This window comes from Engraulis encrasicolus, chromosome 19 (genome assembly GCF_034702125.1).
Source record: "Engraulis encrasicolus isolate BLACKSEA-1 chromosome 19, IST_EnEncr_1.0, whole genome shotgun sequence".
Taxonomy (NCBI): domain Eukaryota; kingdom Metazoa; phylum Chordata; class Actinopteri; order Clupeiformes; family Engraulidae; genus Engraulis; species Engraulis encrasicolus.
Genome location: NC_085875.1, coordinates 13,930,090 through 13,954,089, shown reverse-complemented (window position 1 = coordinate 13,954,089; position 24,000 = coordinate 13,930,090). Strand labels below are relative to the sequence as shown.

The 24,000-nt window shown below is 42.2% G+C and overlaps 2 protein-coding genes across 2 annotated transcripts in view; one reads left to right on the top strand and one right to left on the bottom strand.

Moving 5' to 3' along the window:
* LOC134434980 (uncharacterized) overlaps positions 1–24,000 on the top strand; it is a 499,130-nt gene that overhangs the window by 163,368 nt on the left and 311,762 nt on the right. The window lies entirely within an intron of this gene.
* nrxn3a (neurexin 3a) overlaps positions 1–24,000 on the bottom strand; it is a 479,628-nt gene that overhangs the window by 266,449 nt on the left and 189,179 nt on the right. The window contains exons 12-20 of the mRNA XM_063184079.1: positions 23,575–23,778; positions 20,906–20,932; positions 16,487–16,606; positions 15,124–15,505; positions 13,690–13,880; positions 12,002–12,175; positions 7,427–7,441; positions 4,207–4,233; positions 499–618 (exon numbers count right to left, since the gene is read on the bottom strand). Of these exons, the coding sequence (XP_063040149.1) occupies positions 499–618; positions 4,207–4,233; positions 7,427–7,441; positions 12,002–12,175; positions 13,690–13,880; positions 15,124–15,505; positions 16,487–16,606; positions 20,906–20,932; positions 23,575–23,778 (1,260 nt within the window). The remainder of the gene's footprint in view (positions 1–498; positions 619–4,206; positions 4,234–7,426; positions 7,442–12,001; positions 12,176–13,689; positions 13,881–15,123; positions 15,506–16,486; positions 16,607–20,905; positions 20,933–23,574; positions 23,779–24,000) is intronic.

The window sequence follows — 24,000 nt, the reverse complement described above, 5'->3', positions numbered from 1 at the left end:
GTGTGTGTGTGTGTGTGTGTGTGTGTGTGTGTGTGTGTGTGTGTGTGAACGCGAGTGTACAGTATGTACAGTATACAGTAACAATCAGGCACCCAGGTCATGGTAGTTGGTGCAAGTGTAGGAGGTCATGGAGCAGTGTGTGTGTGTGTGTGTGTGTGTGTGTGTGTGTGTGTGTGTGTGTGTGTGTGTGTGTGTGTGTGTGTGTGTGTGTGTGTGTGTGTGTGTGTGTGTGTGTGTCTGTGTGTGTGTGTGTGTGTGTGTGTGTGTGTGTGTGTGTGTGTGTGTGTGTGTGTGTGTGTGTGTGTGTGTGTGTGTGTGCACGAGTGTGTCTGTACAGTTCGTATATACAGTAAGAGGTAGACACTCACGGTCATTGCAGTTAAGTCATGGAGCAGTGTGTGTGTGTGTGAGTGTGTGTGTGCGTGCATGCATGCGTGCGTCCGTGTGTGTGTACAAGTGTACAGTGCGTATATACACAGTAAGAGTCAAGACACTCACGGTCATTGCAGTTGGTGCCGGTGTAGGATGTCATGCTGCAGTCGCAGGTGTAGTTCTCCCACTGCTGGATGCAGATGCCCATGTTGGCGCACGAGTCCTCCTGGCACGTGGTGCTGGGGCCTGATGGATGGGCACACCACAAAGGGTTAAATACCACAAAACCAGGTGGCATAGCATAGGGGACAAAGGACAAAGGTCAAAGAGGTCAAAGGTTCAAAGGCCATGCAGGTTTTAGAGGAGGGGAGGAGGGGAAGTGGGGGTTCACGTCAGGTGGGGGAGGGCAGGGGAGGGGAGAGGAGGGGATGGGCACGCCAGGTGCCGTCATGCAGTCTGGTTAGTAGAGGTCAGGGTTGCCAGATGAGGCTGATGATTTCCATTCCAAAAACTGCTCAAAACCTGCCTAGGAGCACAAAATGGCCGTGTGCGGGTAAAAATGGCATTTATCAGAAAAACCCGCCCAATTTTTGCCTTAGAAATCAATACAATTGGGCGGGTTTTTCTGATAAATGTCTTTTTTTCCCCGCACATGACCATCCTAAGCAGCTCAATTGGGCGGGAACCAGCCCAATCTGGCAACATTGGTGGAGGTACTGAAGAAACCGGCCCAGACGACACAACGCTAGGAGGATTATGGAAACAGACGCAGGCAGATCAAGCATTCCCTCTCCAGATAGGTTTTAGTAGGAAACAGGAGTCACACATACAGTCGAGAGATAGATAGATATAAACAAACGAAAGGAAGAGTCAGACAACTTTCAACAGGGCTTGCAATGGTTAGACTAGTATATCAATTGGAAAAAGGAACACAACACCAATAGACACACTGATTTTTTTTTTGTTCTTGCTTTCAAAGAATACTGGAAACCACACAGTCATATATGTATATATGAGGGAACACTAACACTTAGCAGGACCGAACACGAGGCAGGGAAACAACATTTTATAGCAAGAGGTGTACATATGGTTAAATATGTACATTTGTTATAAAAGTTATGTACACTGGCCCTTCATACCAGCCGTTGCCATAATGTTCTCCACCTTTTTCAAACACACGTTGGGGCCATATGTCGAGAACAGCAATGAAGCAATAACATGTTGGCACAGTCTCTATGAGCAATTTTGAATTACCCTCAAACAAAGCTAGAAAGTGCTAACTGGCTACGTTTGCAAAAGTGTTAGCAATGCTTGAGAAAATAGGAAGCAAAACAGAAAGCCTAAGAACCGTTTTATGAATGTTGAGCAATAATAATGTTTTCCAAATGTTCACAATTACCCAGGACTCAGAGACGTCGGCCATGCATGAATGACGGTTGAAGACCTTTCCTCCCGTTCGTCAAACGTTGCTTCAGTTCAGGTCAGAAGACGTGATGGAACTTGTCATGACCTTAGAGTGCCACCTGGTGTTTCAAGGTGTCTCCTACACTTCAGGTTCTAGCAGCCCATATGAATTTAATTTAATTGTAATGTAAGTTTGATTTGTTGTTTCTTACTGTCATTTTCATTCTGAATATTAGTTAACTTTCATATCAATAGATTTTTTAAGTTCATCACATTAAATAGCCTATCCATTTCAGTTCAGATTATTAAAATGACCGCCAAAGTGTTTTGACATTAAATAGAGTGCAAATATGAAAAACTAATAATATCTACCTATTTAACTATTACATTATATATTAAATATTAACTATGATAACTATTTACTAAAACCCTACTTTGCTACTTAACCGCATCCTATATGAACACTTTATTCGACCCAAGACACCCTGGCTGTACCAACACGTTAGTGCTACATTGCCGACCTCCAGTTATAGCCCTGCATGTCTTTCACAGTCCACTACAGTTAGAGGGAATGCAACAGAGATACTGTACAGGGCAAAAAGCATTTTTTAGGGTGCGGAGGAGGCTTTCAATCAATCAAATCAATGAACCCCCTCCTGACAATGCTCACAAGAGAGAAGATAACTGCAGCTAAACAGAGTGTGTTTAAATGCAATTTTCTTGTGCAAGGAATTAGTGAGAGATATATAGATATAGACTACAGAAAACAAGAATACGAAAATGAACACCCCCCTCCCTATAGGCCAAAAGTGCACTCGCTGTGTAATGCTTAGTGAGATCAGACACACACACTAAGGAGATAGGAGATAAATGTAGGAAATAAATTAGGAGATAAAATGATTCACTTCATATGAGGTGGCCAATCCAACCAATTCCTGATGGAGCTCCTGAAAGCTATGTGACCACTATTCCTTTCTGAAAGCAGTGGGATTCAGATTGCAAGGTTAATTTCCACAATTTTACAAAGTTCTCTTCTCTAGCTCAATCAAACATCCTCTAGGACACATGATTGCACGGATTAGGACTCCACAATTGTTTCTTATCATTAAGTCAAAACTGTGTCCCTACACAGGACTGGCCTGGGGGAGAAATAGGCCCCTGGCGCTTTTGGCTTAAAGGGGCCCCTCATAATTAGCGGTGCAGAATTGACTCACCGGTGGGTCCCGCAACCTTGTGGGCCTCTATTTTCAGAAATGTAAAAAAAAAAAAAAAACCAAAAAAACAACTTTTTAATAACATTTCTGACCCATGAACGGTGTGGGGCCCACCAGGAAATGCCTGCTATGCCAGATGGTCAGTCCTGCCCTGTCCCTACATGGCCCTACATGTTCTGGATAGGGATAGCCCTGTAATAAGCATAGTAATTCAGTACGGTGTCTAAGGTGGGACAAAAGAGAAACAAAAAAAGGTCCCTTTGGCGCATGGCAGGGGCCATTTTGCCTTGCTTGTAACTTGGAAACCCTCCATCCATTTTGATTAAGCTCCGTGTCAGTCCTCCTGCACCTTAAATTGAATTCACGGCGCTGTCCTTTTAATTACCCCACTAATCATATTCCCCCAATCAGACTACACCACACTGCAGCGCAGCACAGCACAGCGGCAGGGGCCTGACCTCAGCCAGGCTACTTAATACCTGCGTGCGTGCATGCGTGCGTCTCTAGTGAGGCTACTTAATGGCTTTCCCAACACTCCAGTGAGCAGAGCTGCTAAAAACAGTACAGTGCTCCACTCTCCATCATTAGCATAAAACAAGGGCAAAAAGAGATTGTGTATGTGAAGCGCACGTATGTGCTATTCTTTGGTGTGTGTGTGTGTTTGTGTATGTGTGTGTGCAAGAGAGAGAGAGAGAGAGAGAGAGAGAGAGAGAGAGAGAGAGAGAGAGAGAGAGAGAGATTCATTGTTAGCGTTTGTGTGTGTGTGTGTGTGTGTGTGTGTTTATGATTACACAGGTCAGCTAATGTTTTCTTTCTTTAAAAAAAAAGTCCCTAGGCACTGCTGGCTGCAATCACTGCTCTTCAGCTCTTCTACACTGGTTGGTTCCAACTACCTTGCTTTCAGGATTGAGGTACTTGGGTCGACCACCAGTGTTTACCAATGTAATAATGGGAAGTGAACCATTTTATACCAAGATATTTGGGCTCAGTTTGGGGCCCGGTTTTGAGGGCCGTCTGGGACCAGCTTAGGCCCCTGGACTGCTTCCATATCTGGACATTGAATGTTTGTTTGTGGGGGGTTGGGATTGTTTGAATTGTGTGTTGTTTCACATGATATATAGATATAGACATATATTTAAATAAATTGCTGACATTGCACAAGACATTACACAGAGCAACTTTCAGCCGCAACTCAGAATGGGACTGATCCATCTACCTTGCAGGTCAGCTTTGGTGAAACCGACTTTGTTAGCAAAGAAAAGAAACAGAAAAGAAGGAAGAAGGCGGAGAAGAAAAAAAACAATAGAGACGGTTAGTAAAAAAAAGGTGGTCAATGATCTGGGGTTAATAAAGCGCTTGGCTTGGCTTTACTAACACACATGCGCTACCAGTCTTAGGAAGGGCTTTTGACTCTGTCGTACAATGTATGACTTGTTTTCTTAATCTAATACTACATGGGGAGCAAATGAGTTGTCATATCGATGGCTTTGTAAGACTACATGTACAGTACATGGCTCAGAGAGAGGGAGGTTATGCTCTCAGCAAAAAGCTGTTGAATAATTACTGTGCTATTTTCAAGACTAATAAGTAACAATAGGTGCATTGTATGTTCAAGTCAATCTTTGTCCTCGTGTTATTTCCTATGGCTTACAGACTCCTGACATGAGGCTCCACATCATTGAAAGTGAAAGCCCAGTGGTGTAGTCTACTTTTTTTATGGTGAGTATACTGTATGCCTATATCTGAGATTTTTTTTGAAGTGGGTATACTGTATATATTTGTGCTATTCACAACAATGGATCAATCAACTTTAAGTGGGTATATTGAAATCCCTGAAATTTAGAAGTGGGTTTACTCCGTATACCCGCGTTCTACGTAGACTACACCACTGTGAAAGCCCACCTGGGAAACTCCAACTCCCATTGTCATTTTGACATACAAGTGTTCACTGCACACTGCACACCATAAAATTGCATTTTATGCCTCACCCGTGGAAGGGGGCAGCCCCCAATGGCGCCCCTAGGAAGCAGTGCGGCGGGACTGTACCATGCTCAAGGTATCTCAGTCATGGAGGAGCAGTGGATACGGAGTATATCCACTTCTAAATTTCAGGGATTTCAGTATACCCACTTAAAATAGATTGATCCATTATTTTGAATGGCACAAATATATACAGTATACCCACTTCATAAAATGCTCCAATACACAGTATACCCACCATAAGAAGTAGACTACACCACTGTGGGGGAGGATGGAGGGAGAGCACTGGTTAATTACCACCCCCCCTGGCGGGTCGGGAGTCGAACCGGCAACCTTTGGGCTACAAGTCTGACTCATTAACCGCTTACCCATGACTGCACATCATTGATGATCAAAGTTGTTGAATGTGAGAAAGCCCCCAAAAAGTCACTCTGGGATGGTTGACAACGGGGAAACTTTAATTGTTTTCGCCACAGAGGTGGGCCACCACAGAGTCAAGAGACCACAGGTCACAAGAAAGGATGCGAGGACAGAGACTGACACCCAACATCTGTGAGGACTCTTATTCATTTACTGTAGGTAAAGATGGCCAAATGATTAAAGTTGTAAGCAACTGGACTGTTTTTTGGAACTTGAAGGCATTCAAAGTTCCATCCAGAATTCTTCAATCTTCAAAAATAAGTGCAACTATAATACAGTGTTTTGACATGAGAGCATAACCAAGCTGTCTCCCTGCGTGATTGTGTAATAACATACAAATCATCAGTGTTAAATCAAAACACTAAGGAAACTGCATGATAAAAATGGATCTGGGATATAATTATCAATGACCACTCTCTGAAATATTCTTATTGTAGAATATTTGGCCTAAGGTATGTGTGAATAAATAAATAAATAATGTGCATATGTTATAAATATGAACCCTGGCAGCTGCGTATAGAATAATATACAATAACAGTTGACAGTAACATGGTAATAGAAAAGAGAGAATGTTAAACATCGTAAGACTCTCATTATTGTAATCACACAGAGAAATTTGCTTTGCAGTAACATTATATTGCATTGCTGTTAATCATCATATCAGTGTCATTGAGAACAATTAAATAAATGATGACGTTATGGATAAGACTGTGACTGTGATCACTAGGCGACCCAGTTGTTAGTGTGACACATAGAAAGATGAGACACTGAACAAAGAAGACACTTTTTTTTTTTTTTTACAGCTAATTCAGCTAGTTACTGGGAGCGCGTCTGCTAAAGGCACCTAGACCAGTTCTCTACACTTTTGCTGCCTTGGATCAACTATAGACTCAGTAGGCCTACAGTGCAGTATTATGACTGCCTCCATTGATGATTGGCTTTTTCATTAGCAAAAAAAAAAGAAGGGTAGGTCAGTTCACGGCATGCATAAATATTTGTATTTCTAAAAGAAATAACTGAAGAATGCGTACACTTTATAGTTCTATAGCTAGTCCTTTATGACGTGATATAGGCCCCCTATATTTACATATGTGTATGAATATCTGCCATCACGTGTGAGCACCGAATGGGCATGTGTGACTGGGGGTGCATCCCAATATGTGTCCTTGCCTCCTCCACTTGTGCTTGTCTCCTCATCCCGCCTCCTGGCCCCTCCTCCATGGAGAAAACGATAAAGTTTCCCAGCTGTCAGCCTCGCCACAACAACTTTTGAGGGACTGTTTTTCATTCACCATCCCAATTGCAAATGAGAAAAAGACTTTACAATTGAGCTTTTGCAAGACGAGAAGCAAGTGGAGGAGGCAAGTGGAGGAGGCAAGGTCACATATTGGGATGCACCCTGGGTGTCTTTGCTTGAGTCCTCTGTCTCCTTAGAGCAGGGGTACATTTCTAGCTACTTTGTTGTTTGCAGTGCAATTCCCCCATTGGCAACTACCCAAGTTGCTAACTGGTTAGCAACTACTGTACGCTTTCAAGAAATGTACCCCATGACCTGTGATTGCATTCCTGACACCTTCCTAAGCAGTGGTGCATCATTGCCATCTAGTGGGTGCAGAGTCTCATTGCAGTCAGCGATTCTGTGCAGTGCATGCTTCAGTCGGACCACCGTCGCGCAGGCCTCCGTGCCACGTACGGTAAACCCCCCACCCCAAACACACACACACACACACACACACACACACACACACACACACACACACACACACACACACACACACACACACACACACACACACACACACACACACGCAGCCTTGCACAACCTCCCCCCCACCAGCCCCACCCCACCGCCGGCAGCCAAAACCCACAGCCAGGTGCAGCCCGGATGCAGTCACGTATCACGTATCCTCCTCATGCACTCGCATAGCGGTTTCATCCCTCTGGCACCCTGTCATATCAGTGTAAATATGTATAATAAATGTGTGTACGGATTGCTGTAAAAAAAAACCACGTGTGGTATATATAAGCCTACTCACGTTCGCTGGTGGAGGCTGCGAGGAAGAAGATGAGGAGGGGGGAAAAAGAAAACACGTCTGGAAGACACGTCGACACAGCAGGCCAAAGCAACAGAAGAAGGATAATAAAAAAATCTCTGTGGTGTATATACTATCTACGAGGCATGCAGGACAGGCGAGGAGGAGGACTCCTTTCCCAGCAGTACGGCTATGGGAAATGGGGCTGCCGTATATACTGTATACACATACAGTATACTAGTGTGTGTTTGTGTGTGTCTATGTATGTGTGTGTGCATGAGTGTATGTGTGTGTGTGTATGCGCGTGTGCGTGTGCGTGTGTGTGTGTGTGTGTGTGTGTGTGCGTGCGTGCGTGCGTGTGTGTGTGTGTGCATGAGTGTATGTGTGTGTGTGTATGCGCGTGTGCGTGTGCGTGTGTGTGTGTGTGTGTGTGTTAATCCCTACGGATTAAGGGCCAGATATTGTCAGTGGCATCATATTGTTTTATGTCCGGATGTACTGTATGTACTGTACGTATGTCTGGGTGTACGTAGTCCAGGGCTCGTCATTAACTTTATCGCTTGCCGGCCACTGTGGCTAGGGGTTTTCCCGAGTCAGTAGCCATCCAGCTATTCTACTAGCCACATTTTTTATCATGACACTGTACATTTAACCTCAGAAGATGAGGTGCTTGAAGCAAGAAGATGAGTGGATGGGTTTCTAAATTAAACAAATACAAACTGAGTAACTGAGCTTTTTCTTGAACTTAAATGCAAACAATTGATACAGAATGAGCAAAGTGCAGAATATACACTATTCTGATAAGTCATACCATAGAATAAGCTACCTGCCAAATTGGCTAGTGACATTGAAATTGTTACCAGCCACAGTCAAGTTTTAACAGCATTTGGCCGGTTGGCAGGTGCCAGTGTCAAGTCCTGGTACGTTCCCATCACGGCCAGCAGTCTGTGTGTGTGTGTGTGTGTGTGTGTGTGTGTGTGTGTGTGTGTGTGTGTGTGTGTGTGTGTGTGTGTGTGTGTGTGTGTGTGTGTGTGTGTGTGTGTGTGTGTGTGTGTGTGTGTGTGTGTGTCTGTGTGTGTGTGTGTGTGTGTGTGTGTGTGTGTGTGTGTGTGTGTGTGTGTGTGTGTGTTACATTATTAGACCCAGACATTGTCTGAAGTAACAAGCTGCTGTGTTTTTTACGTATACAGTATGTGAATGTACTGCATGTGCACATGCCTATGATGACATGAATGCCCTGCATCAGTGGTGTAGTCTACGTAGAACACGGGTATACGGAGTATACCCACTTCTAAATTTCAGGGATTTCAGTACAGTATACCCACTTAAAATTGATTGATCCATTGTTTAGAATAGCACAAATATATACAGTATACCCACTTAAAAAAAAATACTCAAATATACAGTATACTCACTACAAAAAAGTAGACTACACCACTGCACTGCATGTTCAGGATTAGGGACAGACACTGTCCGCCACAACAGGCTGTTGTGTTGCACTGCATGTACTTAGCATGTACTATATATGTGTGCAGCACATGTATGTGCACATACGTCTAATTAAAGGCAGGTGTATCTATGCATGTGTGTGTGTGTGTGTGTGTGTGTGTGTGTGTGTGTGTGTGTGTGTGTGTGTGTGTGTGTGTGTGTGTGTGTGTGTGTGTGTGTGTGTGTGTGTGTGTGTGTGTGTGTGTGTGTGTGTGTGTGTGTGTGTGTGAATGTACATGTATGTGTATGTTATATCCTTTTGATCAGGGTCAGACACAGTCTGTGGGAACAGAAGCCGCAAAGGAAACTCAATTTGACCCTCAAGTTCCCATAGTGCATGGAGCAGCTCTGTGTGGTCCCCAGCACACTGCCTTTGCATCAGCACCTCAGCATAAACCCCTTTTAGTTCACTTGTTACTATGGTATATTTATGTAGAACCTATAACATGAAATCGATTAAAAAAATATATGATTTGATTATGAATTCCCAGTGAATCATGTGAAACTTTTAAAATAAAACCAATTAAAGTATTTTACAGTGTAATGTAATAGCATTCTTCTCTATGCTGGTCTGGGTGACGTCTAGAAAAGTGTCTCAATACAGTAGTTGACTTTGAAAGCTCCCTTTGACATGTAATTAGGCCTATTGGCATGCACATTAACTCATACTGTACCACATTGAAGAGATTTATACTAATGCCTCCATCAATGGACAGAGAACTGAAACGTCTTACAGTAGCTAAATGCATGATAAGATGTTACGTGCATTCTACAAGGTATATAAACTAAACTGCTTTGACATTGTATGAGCTTTGGGATGCAACATTTATGAATGAGAACAAACAGACAGAAAGCTATCTCACACACACACACACACACACACACACACACACACACACACACACACACACACACACACACACACACACACACACACACACACACGTGTGCGCCCACACACACAACATGTACATTATAAAACATCACAACCATGTTAATCTATGCAGACATGATGAAGATGACACAAAAAAAAGAAAACGAAGCAGGCATTATAGACATTTATGCTTTATTCTGCAAAAGAACAGGTGAATGCATGTTTCACATTGCATGAGCTGAGCTATGGGAGGTCCTTTCTTTCTTTGCCTCCTCCTCAATGACTACATACAGACATACAGGCAGGTATGGGATGGGATGGGATGGCATGACTGCAGGGAGGAAGACTTTGTTGACATGCTCATGTGTTTATTTATTTATTTATTTTTTAATCACTATTGTGTAATGAGTTTCAAGCAGAAGTAGGGCATAGCATTCTGATGACTGGGCACATTCAAGAGCATTTAGTAACATAAAAACAAAACATTAAGCAACAACAGAACAATGCAAAAGTTGAACAATGATAAGACATGCTAAAACAAAAGAGAAAAAAAATAACAGAATGAATAAATACATAAATCAATGAATACATACATACATAAATCATAGAATAAAACAATGTACAGAAAATGGTTGCACAAAATGAGGGCCACATAAACATTGAAATAAAGCAGATTACATGCACATGTTGACTGTATGGCAAAAGATGACCTCCATGCTCGTTTCACATACATAACTGATTTCAGTTCATTGTTTACATCTAGTGGGGCTATTGTTTTCAACACTGGGGGTGGAGGCTGGAGGGATGTTAGTCAATAGGAGAAATGTTTAACATTGTACAGGGCAGTTTAAGGTTTAGGTGTTTCCCTAAACACAGTAGATCTCATTGTGTAGAAATGCCCTGAAACATTTGGCATAAAGTCTATTGATAACATACAATGTACAGTATATACTGTGCTGTGCAGCAACATTGTATAGTTCTTGTAAGGATACTCCACCCCTTTTGGATTGAGAAAGTGTAGGCCTTAGGTTTATTCACTGACGTTTGTCATACCAGAAAGTTCAAAATTGTGTATAGCTAATCACATCATTACTTTCAAGACGGACTAGTGTCGTAAGAAGACTGTATGCATGGCCTTTTATCATGACAATCATCTCCATCATGAGACTAGACTAATATACTAATGTCCAAATTACATTTGTAGAAAGAGAAAAGAGTATGTACAAGTAGATGTATAATTGCTCTTGATAAGAGGTATTACATGTTTGTGAATTACTGTACATGTATATCTTTTATTTAGAAAGACAAAAGGAAACAACATGTACACATACTGACTTATGACAAATGATTTGTCATGACACATTAATACATGTTAAGTGTCCTGCAAACACAGGCCTCTTTTTAAATCTATTGCCTGGTGTTGCTTCCCTTGATACAATAGGCCAACTGTATACTGAAAAATACAGTGTGCACATTATCCCTAACTCATGACACATTTCTCAATCACTACTGTGAAACAACATCAGAACAAAAGTATAGAATAACAAAAGAATGACGACAACAACAAAAAATAACATAAACAAAGTATAAATGTACATGGGCATTGGCTGATGACATCATCAGTGTGCGACCAATGTGGCCAATAGGATGATGATGTGGCAGCCTGTGAGTGAGTGGGTGCATCCCAATATGTGACCTTGCCTCCTCCACTTGTGCTTGTCTCCTCGTCCTGCCTCCTGGCCCCTCCTCCGTGGAGAAAACGATAAAGTTTCCCAGCTGTCAGCCTAGCCACAACAACTTTTGAGGGACTGTTTTTCATTCACCATAACAATTGCAAACGAGGAAAAGACTCTACAATTGAGCTTTTGCAAGATATTGAAATATAATGCTGTTGTCAGTGATGTCATCATGACGAGAAGCGAGTGGAGGAGGCAAGTGGAGGAGGCAAGGTCCCATATTAAGATGCACTCAGTGAGTAAGTGAGAGAGGGTGGGATGATGACGATGACAATGAGGCAGACTATGAGATGGCAGCGCGGGTGAGGGAGGTGGCAAGCAGCGTTAGCAGCACACAGGTGTGGGGGTGGAGGGCGTGCGTGCTGAGGATGGAGGAGGCACTGCTGTTGGTGCTACTGTTGGAGTTCATGAGGAAAAAGGGGCTCCCTGACCCTGAGCTAGCGGAGTTGGGGAGGTATGAGGAGGAGGAGGAGGGGGTACCTTCACATCCGCGCTCGATCTGCCCGCTGCGGAAGAGCGCGTCGTTGATGAGGTCGGGAAGCCGGCCGTTCAGATCCACCGACGCCAGGCAGCCCTTGAAGCCGTCCCGCGACGCCACCAGCTTGGGGAGGCTGTTGTACATGCCGGGGCCCAGGCCAGCGATGAACAGGTCACCTGCAGTGTGAAGGGGGGCAGAGGAGAGGAAGCAGCGGACAGTGTGAAAGGTGACACAGAGTTCAGTGACGTGAGGAATATTCCGATTCTGAAATGGAATGGTGTCAGTATACGATTTGTGCACGCCACGAGTCATGTAAACTCTTTATTCATTCCGAATGTGGCCATGTTGTGGGAATATTCCATTCCATTCCATTCCATTCCATTCCATTCCATTACACTTAGCTGACGCTGTTATCCATTGAAGCGCCTTACAGATATTTCAGGGTATTGGTTACAGTCCCTGGAGCAGTATGGGGTTACAGTAGGTGCCTTGTTCAAGCACACCTCAGTCATGAAAGGATGTACAGTAGGGAGAAGTTTAAGTGGGATTCAAACTGGTAAACCCTGTGATCAACAGTCCAACTACCTAACCCAGGGGTTCCCAACCTTTTCCAACGTGGGGCCCACTCGAAATTGTCACAAATGTCCGGGGCCCACCTCTGACCCAATAAAGAATATAACTCAAATAAATCAATAGCAACACACACCACAATATGATTACAATTTGTAGAAAATGATTTAAAGACCCACTTGGAATACCTTCAGGGCTCACCAGTGGCGCATAGGTTAGAAAACACGGCCCTAACCATTACATCATGGCTGCCCAAGAGCCGGTTGCAGAAGGCTGTTCCACACGAATATTCCAGAACTAAACCAATTACTAACAGCATTCCTTTTGAAAGCAGCATACTCAGTGCATGTAACTGTGCTCACAGAGAGCATGTAAGCATTGGAAAGGAAATTAAGGAATATAGTAAAAGTCTTGCCATATACAGTACAGTATGTATTCATTCTGTCTGTTCCCTTGACAAAGACTGATCTACTGGACAATGCCACTAACTCATCTAACTAGGGATCAGCTACTTAGCAGAATCAGCTAGGCCAGTGGTTCTCAAACTTTTTGTGTGAAGTACCACCCGAGAAAATATTGAGCTCTCCAAGTACCACGGTACCACCTTGACAACCAACATTAAAATATCGCAGCGAAGGCCTTCCATATTCACTTTTGCCAGTCAATACAGGAGAGGTTCATAGCAGCATCAACAGCTACAGTCACATTCAGTGCCATTCTGTTTTAAAATTTCTTGCTTGCCTACTGCCTAGTATTATTCTGCATTATGTTTTCAGATTCAAACAGTTCAATATTACAAAATGTGAGACCAAAGAGACATTTTCAACTTGCCTTCAAATCAATGCACAAGAAAATAATTCTTCCAAGTACCACCGGAGATGTCTCAAGTACCACCAGTGGTACCCGTACCACAGTTTGAGCACCACTGAGCTAGACAACATATTGATATGATAGGGGAGTTTGTTCGGGAGTAAGATAGGGAGAGATTTTGTGAATGCCCTGGCAAGGACATAGTTGAGAACACAACATAAGACAGTAGAGTCGAAGTTGGAAAAGCAGGAAAGGGATTGTGTGTGAATCAGCAAAAATCTGATTGGCTGCTGCACTGCTGTGTACCCACCTTTCAGATCCAGATTTTTCGCACCGTTGACAGCCTGACTCACGGCCTTGGCGTCGACCTTCAGGGTGTGGACATTGTTGTTGTCGCGGGTGATGACCACGTTATGCCACTGGTTGTCGTGCAGGGCCCTGTCGCTGTTCCCCTTGATGACATTGGGGCCGTTGCCAAGGTCAAACACGTAATGGATGTACCTGGGGGAATGGAAAGGGACCACAATGGAAATAAGTCTTTGGACTTTTTTTTTGTGTATATCCCTGTCTATTTATTCCTTGTAATGTATGGTTACTGTTGCTATACAATGTCTTTACATCTAATAGACTAAATAAAATCATTCATTCATTCATTCATTCATTCATCATTCATTCATTCATTCATTCACACATGACGACAAGCAGCAGACTTCAGACCAATCTAGAATACCCAAAAGACCAGAGCAGTCGTGTGCGAATACTCACAAAGACAAAAGAACATGTTGTTTACCATCCACCCATGAACCTCCCCAAAAAGCCACACAATTCACCACAGCCATTTCACCGCCAATAAATCTAAGACACTTGGACCGTCTGTCTATAAACATTAGACAGTTAAATGTCACTTCAATCTCTGTAATTGCACATTGTCAACGTGATTTACGTGGCTTGCGTCAGGCCCTCCAAGATCCAAACGGGCCTAATAAATCTTCTTGTTGAAGAAGAAGTGGAAGAGACAAATTAATGACCAGTGCTAAAACACAAACCATATTCACTGAGGCCAATGTGTCCGTCTCTGCAACTCGCTAGTTAGGAGATTGAAATATGACCACAAGCCAGCCTTTTCAGAACTTTTCAGCCACTTGGATAAATCATGTTTACTTTGTTCCAGCTCCCCCTTCCTTCCATTTTCTTAGCATGGTGTGTGTGTGTGTGTGTGTGTGTGTGTGTGTGTGTGTGTGTGTGTGTGTGTGTGTGTGTGTGTGTGTGTGTGTGTGTGTGTGTGTGTGTGTTTCTGTCTGTCTGTCTGTCTTTGTGTGTGTGTGTGTGTGTGTGTGTGTGTGTGTGTGTGTGTGTGTGTGTGTGTGTGTGTGTGTGTGTGTGTGTGTGTGTGTGTGTGTGCCTGTCTGTCTGTCTGTCCTGGAAATGTTTAATGATGACCACCCATCCATGCATGAACTAGCACGGGCATCAATACTGCTGCATCTGAAGGAACGCAACATCCTCTGTGCTGCCACAGAGGATAGCTTTCTCGGATTCACCAAAAAAAAAAAAAAACGTGCGACGGTCAAAACAGTTAGTCTTTTAGTACTGTATTGACTGTACTGACTCCTTTTGGACCAAATTTGGATTGTTCCATGATATACCTATGCATATCTGTCAATCCAAATAAAGAAGTAAAGTGTGTGTATGTGTGTGTGCGTACGTGCGTGCGTGCGTGTGTCTGTCTGTCTGCCGAACTCACCCCTTGACCATCTCCACGGCGATGAAGTCGTTGCCGTCGCCGCTGTTGAAGAGTATGAAGCCGTCGGGCGCGGTGGTCTTGAACTGGAAGAAGAGGTGCATAGAGGCGTAGGCCTGCAGCGTGGGCAGCGACAGGTAGCTGGTCTTGGTCTTGAAGGTCACGGGGTCGGCGATGATGGAGCGCATGCCGAAGCGCGCGTTGAGCTCGCAGAAGTCGATGTCGCCGTTCTTGCACAGGTCGATGTAGAGCATGCCGTTGAACTTGAGGCTCTGCAGGTGGCCGATGAAGCTGGAGGGGATCATGGAGACGAAGCGGCGCTCCGTCATCACGCCCGTCTCGATGTTGTGGAACTCCAGGCGCGTGTGGTCGCCCGCCATCTGGCCTGGAGAGAGGGGTTGCGAGACGAGAGGACACACAGCGATCATCGCAACAGGAGGGAGAGGACAAGAGTACACAACAAACAGACAGCTACAGACATCAACAACCATACAAGGGCTTAATCTTAGGCCTAATAGCCCTAATAGTGCCCTAACATATGTTTATTCTTCCAGCCTGAAATGAACTACTATGATACAATGCACATTTTACTATGGCTTAGCAAAATCTCATGACGTGGCTTCTGACTCAGTCCAGAGCTATTTCAGATTTTTGTTTGTCTTTCAAAGTATACTAAATCAAATTTGGTTGCTTGCATTCTTCACTTGTCATGCCTTAAAGCCTGACCTGGTGCTTGCTGAAACCACTTCACAAACCATAAATATACAAACATTTACACTGACTCTATCCTTACAAATAGTCCCTGTATATACTCTGACCTGGTGAATCTTCATTCAAATCTTGGGCTGTGCGTATCCCGTTTATGACTACTGGGGGTTGTTCCAGAAAAGTAACCATCTGTCTAAAAGTTTCCATATAGTCCCAGTGTTTATGTAAGCCCCTCTGGCCCACTGGCTACACTGCACATGACCTCATCCTCTGTTCCAGGAAGTCATGTTGATTACTGGGCAACTGTGCATCATCAATCGTTTTATTATGTTATGCAAGACAAAACACACTAAAAACCTGAAAATGTGCAAGGGCATTAGGTGCATAACATTCATACAGAGACATATGCCATGATCAGATGACTCATGTTATATATGAAGTAATATGTTAAATGTACTTGAAGAACAAATGCAAAGGGTCAATTTATTTTAGAAATTGTGAACTCATGTTTGTCTGAGTTAACATAATGAAACTGTAGACAAAATCATTCACTTTTTTTCGTTTAATGACCATAAACTGCATAGGCACATGTTCAATGGCAATAGAACGTCTTCAAAAGCTAAAAATAAGTGCTAAATTCCAAGTGCACTCAAAGTACCTTCAGCCACGTCGTCGTCCACCCACAGCTTGTAGCTTTTACCCCGGCGCACCACACGCACCGTGTGCCACTCATTGTCATTGAGCTTTTGCCCAGCGTACAGGGTCTCTGGTCCCTTGCCTGGGGATAGCGGGTCAGCACACAGTTAATGCAAGCCTGCCCTAGCCTAATCAAACCTTTGCTTTCCTCCTGGCTTTAAAAAAGCTTGTATTCTTTGGCATAATACAACTGTACTGTATGGGACCCCAATGTACGGGTTTAGTACATGTCAATACAAGTGTCGACTCAACTTTGAGTGACTTCATGTGTAAAAAATAAACTGCTCCAAATAAGGACCTTGTTACTTGTGGATTCTCCACATACAGATTTGAGGATATTTTTTGTTCATTGATGTGAAAGCAAAGGTTTGATTCAGCTGAGCTCAAAAAGCATTTTGCTAAAACAGTTACTCCTGCCACTGGGCCTACACAGTGGCTTCCGCTAAAGTACATCTTCACAGGACTTAACTTTTACTCATAAGAAGGTCTTGTTATACCATTCAATGTTCAACTAAATGAAATAAATGGAAATAAGCCTGATAGGCTATTTTCTGCTTTGATCTTTAACATTGCAATTGCAATGTTTCGATGATGAATGCAATGATAATTTAGCACTTAATTATTACACTGTAATAAAGTTATAAAGTTAGTGTTGGGAGCCATACACAATGTTGTATCATTGGAAAGGGATATTAAAAGAGCATTTATACATAATTTAAAAGGGACTTTATGAAATAAATTAAGTGGTTGTTTTATATATTTAAAAATAAAACGGGTCGATGGTGACCCAGATGTTTTACCAATGGAAAGAGAACATTACATTGTATAAGACTGGAAGACAGGAAATCCCATATAATTTTGGCAACAATTTGCAAGGCCCATGCTGGGCACGACAGCCATTTTGGTTAAGTGCCAGCCCATAGCTGACTCCCTGCCGTGATAACAAATCCCTTGGGCTCCTCCACAAAGGCAATCTCTGTTCAAGATGTGTCTTTTTCCTGAAATAAGATAACCTCCGAGGACTAAAACACATTCACTTAAGTCAAAAGACAGAACAGCTGGATCGAAACCAGTCAGACACACACAGGGCAGATAGCACTGTCTAAGGCGACGCCAAATATGCAGACACTGCGTGACTGACTTAGCGATGACCTTGCCGTTGGAAAGATTTTAATCACTTTAGGGATTCCTTCAGAGGTCATTTCCCTTTTTTATTTCATCGTTGAACCCTCAGGCAGCCATAACCTGGGTTACGTTACACAGGGAGATAACAGCTGTTGTTGGCCGACTTTTGGTGCCAATATATCTTGAGGAGAGAACCTGGGATGCTGTGGTATTAACGGGGCTGGGATATCCTTTTTCTCTGAGGACATTCTAAAATGAGTAGCTGAAACATTAAAAAATTCAACAGAACTACTGTGCGTTACTGCAAAAAATCAAACCGTTTTCCTACACTCTGACTAACCTGGTGGTGGATAATCACTGCATGCATCTTAAATACAACAAACAGGGCCGTAATGAGACATTTTCAAATACTGAGATCAAATACTATGTGATGTACTGCATACTGTACATTTAGAATGCTTCAAACTCTTCAGTCAAACTGTTTACAGTACTCTTTTCATTATTCACTGTCTTGAGATGAAATGGGGGTGGCGTAAAAACAGACTGAATTTATCATTGTTGATCATAGATTGATTTTCATCATACATAAATGTTACATTTCTGAAGAAAACAAAATACAGAGGCCATGACCTCTGTGTCCTCAATGGTAGTTATGGCCATGACAACAAGCCACAACCTTAACGACCTGGGAGTAAGCCCAGCCCCATTAGGAGGACGCTCATGATGCACAACATTAAGCATGGAATTTAAATGGGCAATTTAAAGAGAAATCCCAGTCAGATCTCACGCACATCAAATTCATTTTGCCGGATGCAGGGTCAAAGCATGAAGTTCATGTAGGGTAAAGAAAAACCGCACACCGATGAGCTCCCATTTTTAATCCATATTTACTTTCATGGCGTTTCGGGCTATTGCGGCCCTTTCAATAGTAAAGCTGGACTCCTAATGTTAAATATAATTAATATGGACAGAAGCACAATGTTTACACTGGTCTATGTGATTCACAGAATGGCACTATGCTACTTTTATGTATATACACATAATTTTATATATACACATAATTAGTGGTCTGTGCACTGTGCATATAGAAAGGAAATACACTGATGTATTGCACTTTTGAATTTTGTCTTTATTCTAGTAATATATTTGGAAAGGTAAAATACCTGGGCAAATGTACTGTATATAACATCACTGTCACGTGATATGGAAATGCAATTTAAGGGTCAGCTGCACAATTGCACTTTCAGTCTAAGAAAGGGCCGTGGTGGTGGCCCGAAACGTCACGGAAATAAAGATGGATTAAAAATGGGAGCTCATCGGTGTAAGGCCCTTCCTTGTCCTACAATTTAAAGAGAAACCCTTCAGTAATTGTTCTAATTGAAATATGTTTATAGGTCACTCTGGTTTGTATATGCTCGTATACTACATGTGGAAAATGTCCTTCTACCCTCACATGTGTACCTTCTTTTACCATGAATTTCCTTCAAATAAGGAGACCTTTAATTAAATCGTTATTACAAAACCACACGTAATTCTGCAAGATAAACAAATGTGCAAAATCAACATCAATACATGAAGACAAGAGTTAGAGGGCTTACCTTTCAGAGAGAGAAAATAACACAGCAGTTAGTCTAGCATTTCAATACATGTACAGTTCAGGATGTTATATTAGTTTATATTATCATACTACATTTACATATTTTATAACGTCATTATACTAGTTATAACCATTTACACCATTTATGATTCATTTAGATGAGTGATCATTGAAGGTATGCAAGACCTGTTCAAGAGTAAAAGTAACTATTACTGTATATAGGTTTACAGATACTTGTTAACCATTTACATATTGTGAGAAGAAAGTCATTACACAAAATGTAACATTGTCAGTCAGAAACCAGTCATGACATGTGGGTAGTTGTTGTTTACCAATAGACTGGTGTGCCAATATAGGATCCTACTGTACACTTCACCATAAACCTTAAAACGGATGTATTAGTTTACAAGAATACAAAGTATAGCACTAAATGTGTTCACATGAATTGACATTTGAGTAACACTTAATTAACCTTACAATGTACACACTCAATTAGTGTAAAAACATCTGTATGGTATACTGTACCTTTCCTTCACTACAACATGTGGCCAGGACAAAACAAATCTCTGAGGAAGAAACTGTGTGTGGTTCAAACATCACTACAAGGTCACGCTGCCTTGGACTGGGATATATACTGTGAGATGTAGTACACTAAAACCAAATGGCCACACGGCCACATGGCAAAATGGACATATACAGTGGTGACTCCATAATCTGCTGAAAGGTGTTATTGGGTAGCGCCCCATATCTACACTCAAACTAAGAAAAAAGGAGGGAAAGGGTACCTGACTCCTGACAGACTCTTTACTTTACATTCTTCACTTTACACTTAACATTCAAACAAATAACATTTACAAGGCATAATAATAGTTAATATATGTTCAATTCTGGATTTATTTATCCTGAATGATGGAACAGTGTGACTGTAAGAGACATGTCACTTAGCTATCCAACAGTGCCCCCTTGTGGAATAGTCTTTGGGGAAAACCAGTCCTTAGCCACTGTCTATGTTACTAGGTCGCAGCAGTCCAAACAATACTCAGTTTGGGAAAACAGATGTAATTTCAATGCTACTGGGATGAACATATCCTATGCTTAGTTCTAGTTTCAGGGTGGTCGTTATGTGAGAAAGGCAGTGCCTCCAGCCTGGATGCTGGAAGCCACATTGAGGGTGGTGGGTGGATGGTGGGAGCCAAGGCACGTTTAAAACGAACATGTTCACTTCCTCTGATTCCATATCAGACCTCCATTTTCAGAACAATTAGACCAATGTTAAGACTACATAATGCCAGAGACGGTTTAAATGCAGATTTTTGTTTGTCTTTCAAAGTATACTAAATCAAATTTGGTTGCTTGCAATTAGAATAGGGAATCTTTGATAATGCTACATAGTGGTTCCATATCACAAAAGTACAGAAGGTGCAGAGGAGTCTAGTAAGAAACGGATTATGAAGTCACCACAGTTTGTCAGTTGGCAGAAGCTTATCTGACTGTAATCATCTTAGCTTTTGGTGAGTGTTGATGCCGATCAGTGGGAATAGGGGTAGGTAGGTGGGATAGAAATAGGCAGCCTTTTTTTTTTTTTTTTTTTTTACAGACATTCAACATCAGCAGGGCAACAATTGTCAAGAGCAAAATGAAACTTGAGTGGTAACTTACTGGAGTTACAGTTTATCCTGATACAGTCTAGATGGGGGAGAATAGAATGACAGATGAAATTGCATCCTTCAAGGTTACAGCTGCAGACATCCAAGAGCAAATCAATCCACCCTTCCGGGGACGTCCACATGCAGAGAGGCGGCCATTTTAGTCTGAGTATTATTCAATGTCATTACGTCCTATATCCCAGGTCATTAGTGCCTATCCAATGTCACATTCGTTCATCCAAGGTCATTACAGTAGTTCCTTACAGGAGCTATTGGTTGTGGTATAATGTAAACACTGTTCAAAAGATCCAATAGTGTATAAATACTATGTATATGCTGTAACATACACACATTATAAATTAAGTATATAATTCCAGTGTGTATTAAGAAATTACTTGTTGTTAATATATCAGAGAGACTATAACTAGTAATCTTGTATCATCATTTCTGTTTGTATTTAAATATGAGACAAATGATACATCTGATTCAGCACTGATACTATTTCCTGAAATTTCACAAAAATGGCCGCTTGTGGTGTTCCAACAACGTGGATCCTCCAACCCAGAGATTATAGAGTTCATCTTTGCGTTCATCAGTGAGTTTTACTTATAGGGTTTCAAAGGCTCAAACTCCTGAGCCATTACACCAGCTTGTTGGCTAAACAGGCTATTAAAACATATGTCTGAACTTTAGCAAGAAGGTGGCGTTTGGTCATCGGCCCAGGAATTGTAAGTCTCTGAAAAGAGTATGCTTTTAGCATACCTTGAATTTCAGGAGCAGCAATTTATGCTCTTCAGATGTGAATTACACATCACACATTTTCAATCGGTGATTATAATATCTATCTAAAACATATAGGTGCTATGTTTTTCATTCCTTTAGTGATTAGTTAGGACTGCTAACGTGGACATCTGGGTTGGGTTCCAGGTGGCTGGTAGGGTCATGTGTCGTCAACCGCAACAGAAAAGTGGGAGCAAACAGCCTCGATCCAACAGGCACCAGCACCATGCAGTGGCCACTGCACCTCCTGACTCGAACACTAGGGGGAACTAAGGGACATATGAATCATTTTACTCAAACGAATTTTGGGGGGGGGGGTTGTTTCATGGCTCCTTTTCTTTGGAAGTAAACATAAGACTTTAAAATGAATATATGTCTTTTGAAGAGATGTGAAAGAAAATTCAAAATGTAAATAGTTGTGGTGTTATATAAATCTCTGCACACTACGCTCTGAGGTAGTGGACTAAACTACTGTAAGTTTGACAGTGAGAGATTTGAGAGATCAGAACTATTCATAACTCTCTCCATATCACTCCCCAAAGCCAATTATGAGAAAAACAAAAACATTTTAACACCAAGAAATACATGGCGTTCATAAGAGACTACAAAAATGTCTGGGAATAGTATACAATATCTAAAACGGATATAGGAAAGCAATCCTCCTCAACTTAAAAAAACGTATAAAAACACACACATGGGCTGTCTTGTGTTGTGTGATCTACACAAAAAGAGTGCTGCAAAACAACTAGAGGGACTTAAGTTTGGGACAGCATTGGTCAAAGTTGGGTGCTACCAACTGCAGGTGAAGCTGGGTGCTTTGCCATCGGGCTGTTTACCGGCCGGGCCGCAGGCTAGAGGCCTTTGAAGGGGTGAATACCATCTTTGGACAAAGCATGGAGGAGGGGATGTGACTAACAACAAAATCATAAATAAACAACAAAAACAACAACAAACAAATAAAATAAACAGGAAACGGAAATCCCGGAAGAAGAAGAAGAAGTTGACAGCTCAAAAATCAAACCAAGAAGGAGAGACAATAATAAAAAAAACAGATGGTGTTGTAGAGAATTAGGAAAACCCAACAAGGATGACATTACATGTAGCTTTAGCAATTTGGGGAGAGTGGTGGAAAGGAAATTTTGTCAGTTGTAGACAGACATTTAGAAAGTCACAGCACTTGATCATTTGACATTTTGTGTTTGATATTAAAAAAATTAGCTGCACTATGGAAATTAATTAATGAGCTGTTAATTTTACATGTAAAGGGTATTAAGCAATGTACTGCTGTAGATACTCAGCCTATGTGTATTTAGCTGTGTTGTACTATTGTGTTTCAGTACTGTGACTGTCTATGAAGGTTGTTGCCATCATAGACAACTAATTTTGCAAGATGGATAGTAAAAAGTAGCATTTTGGTGGCTGTAGCTCTGAGTTAAATATCAATGTGGAAAAAAATGCATTACGTTGTATATGAGGAATGATAGAATGGCCTTTTGGACAAACAAGAGTTAATCACTACTTCAGAATAAGGATTACGGAGGAAAAAAACATGCAGAAAAGTCCCCAGAAAAGGCCCCTCTCAAAAATGTCAAATCGGTAAGATTATGTGCGAGGATTTTAGTTACGCAAGTCAGACGAATGACAAATTGGGTTAAATGTAGTAAATAAAAAATGACTCAAACAAACCAAATTGGTATTGTAAAAAAGAAACCAGGATGAGAGAAGCACAGATAGATAGAAGAGATAAAAAACAAAAACAGTGTAAAGAGAACGACAGAGAGCGAGACAGAGAAAGCGAGAAGGAGACAGAACATGGAAGAGGCAGAGAGAGAGACAGATACACGTAGAGAGAGCGAAAGAGTGAGGTGACAGGAGCATGGGTTATGTGATGTCATACGATACCTAGGTTGACGGTGAGCTTGACGCGGCTGCCGTCAAGCTCGAGACGGAGCGTGTCTGCGGAGTCGCGGGACGTGGTGGCCACGAGCAGGCCGTACGCGCGCTGCGACATGAAACGCAGCGACACGTCTTCCGCCTCGCTGTGCATCGTTGTTGGCATTGCTACCTTCATGTGCATGCTCCCGTCGTAGCTCAGGATCGACGCCTCTGCAGGAAAACAAGTTAATATAATATTAGCGATTATTAGCAACGTTGCTAACATTAGCCGCAAACTTTGCACACTCATCGCCAATTTCACTTGCTGGCTCCCATCATAGCTCAGGATCAAAGCCTCTGTACGCACACAATTAGAGTGGGACAGCATAAGTTAAAAACATTGGACAGATGTGGTTTGATTTAGACACACACATTCATGCGTGTCCTCTGCTT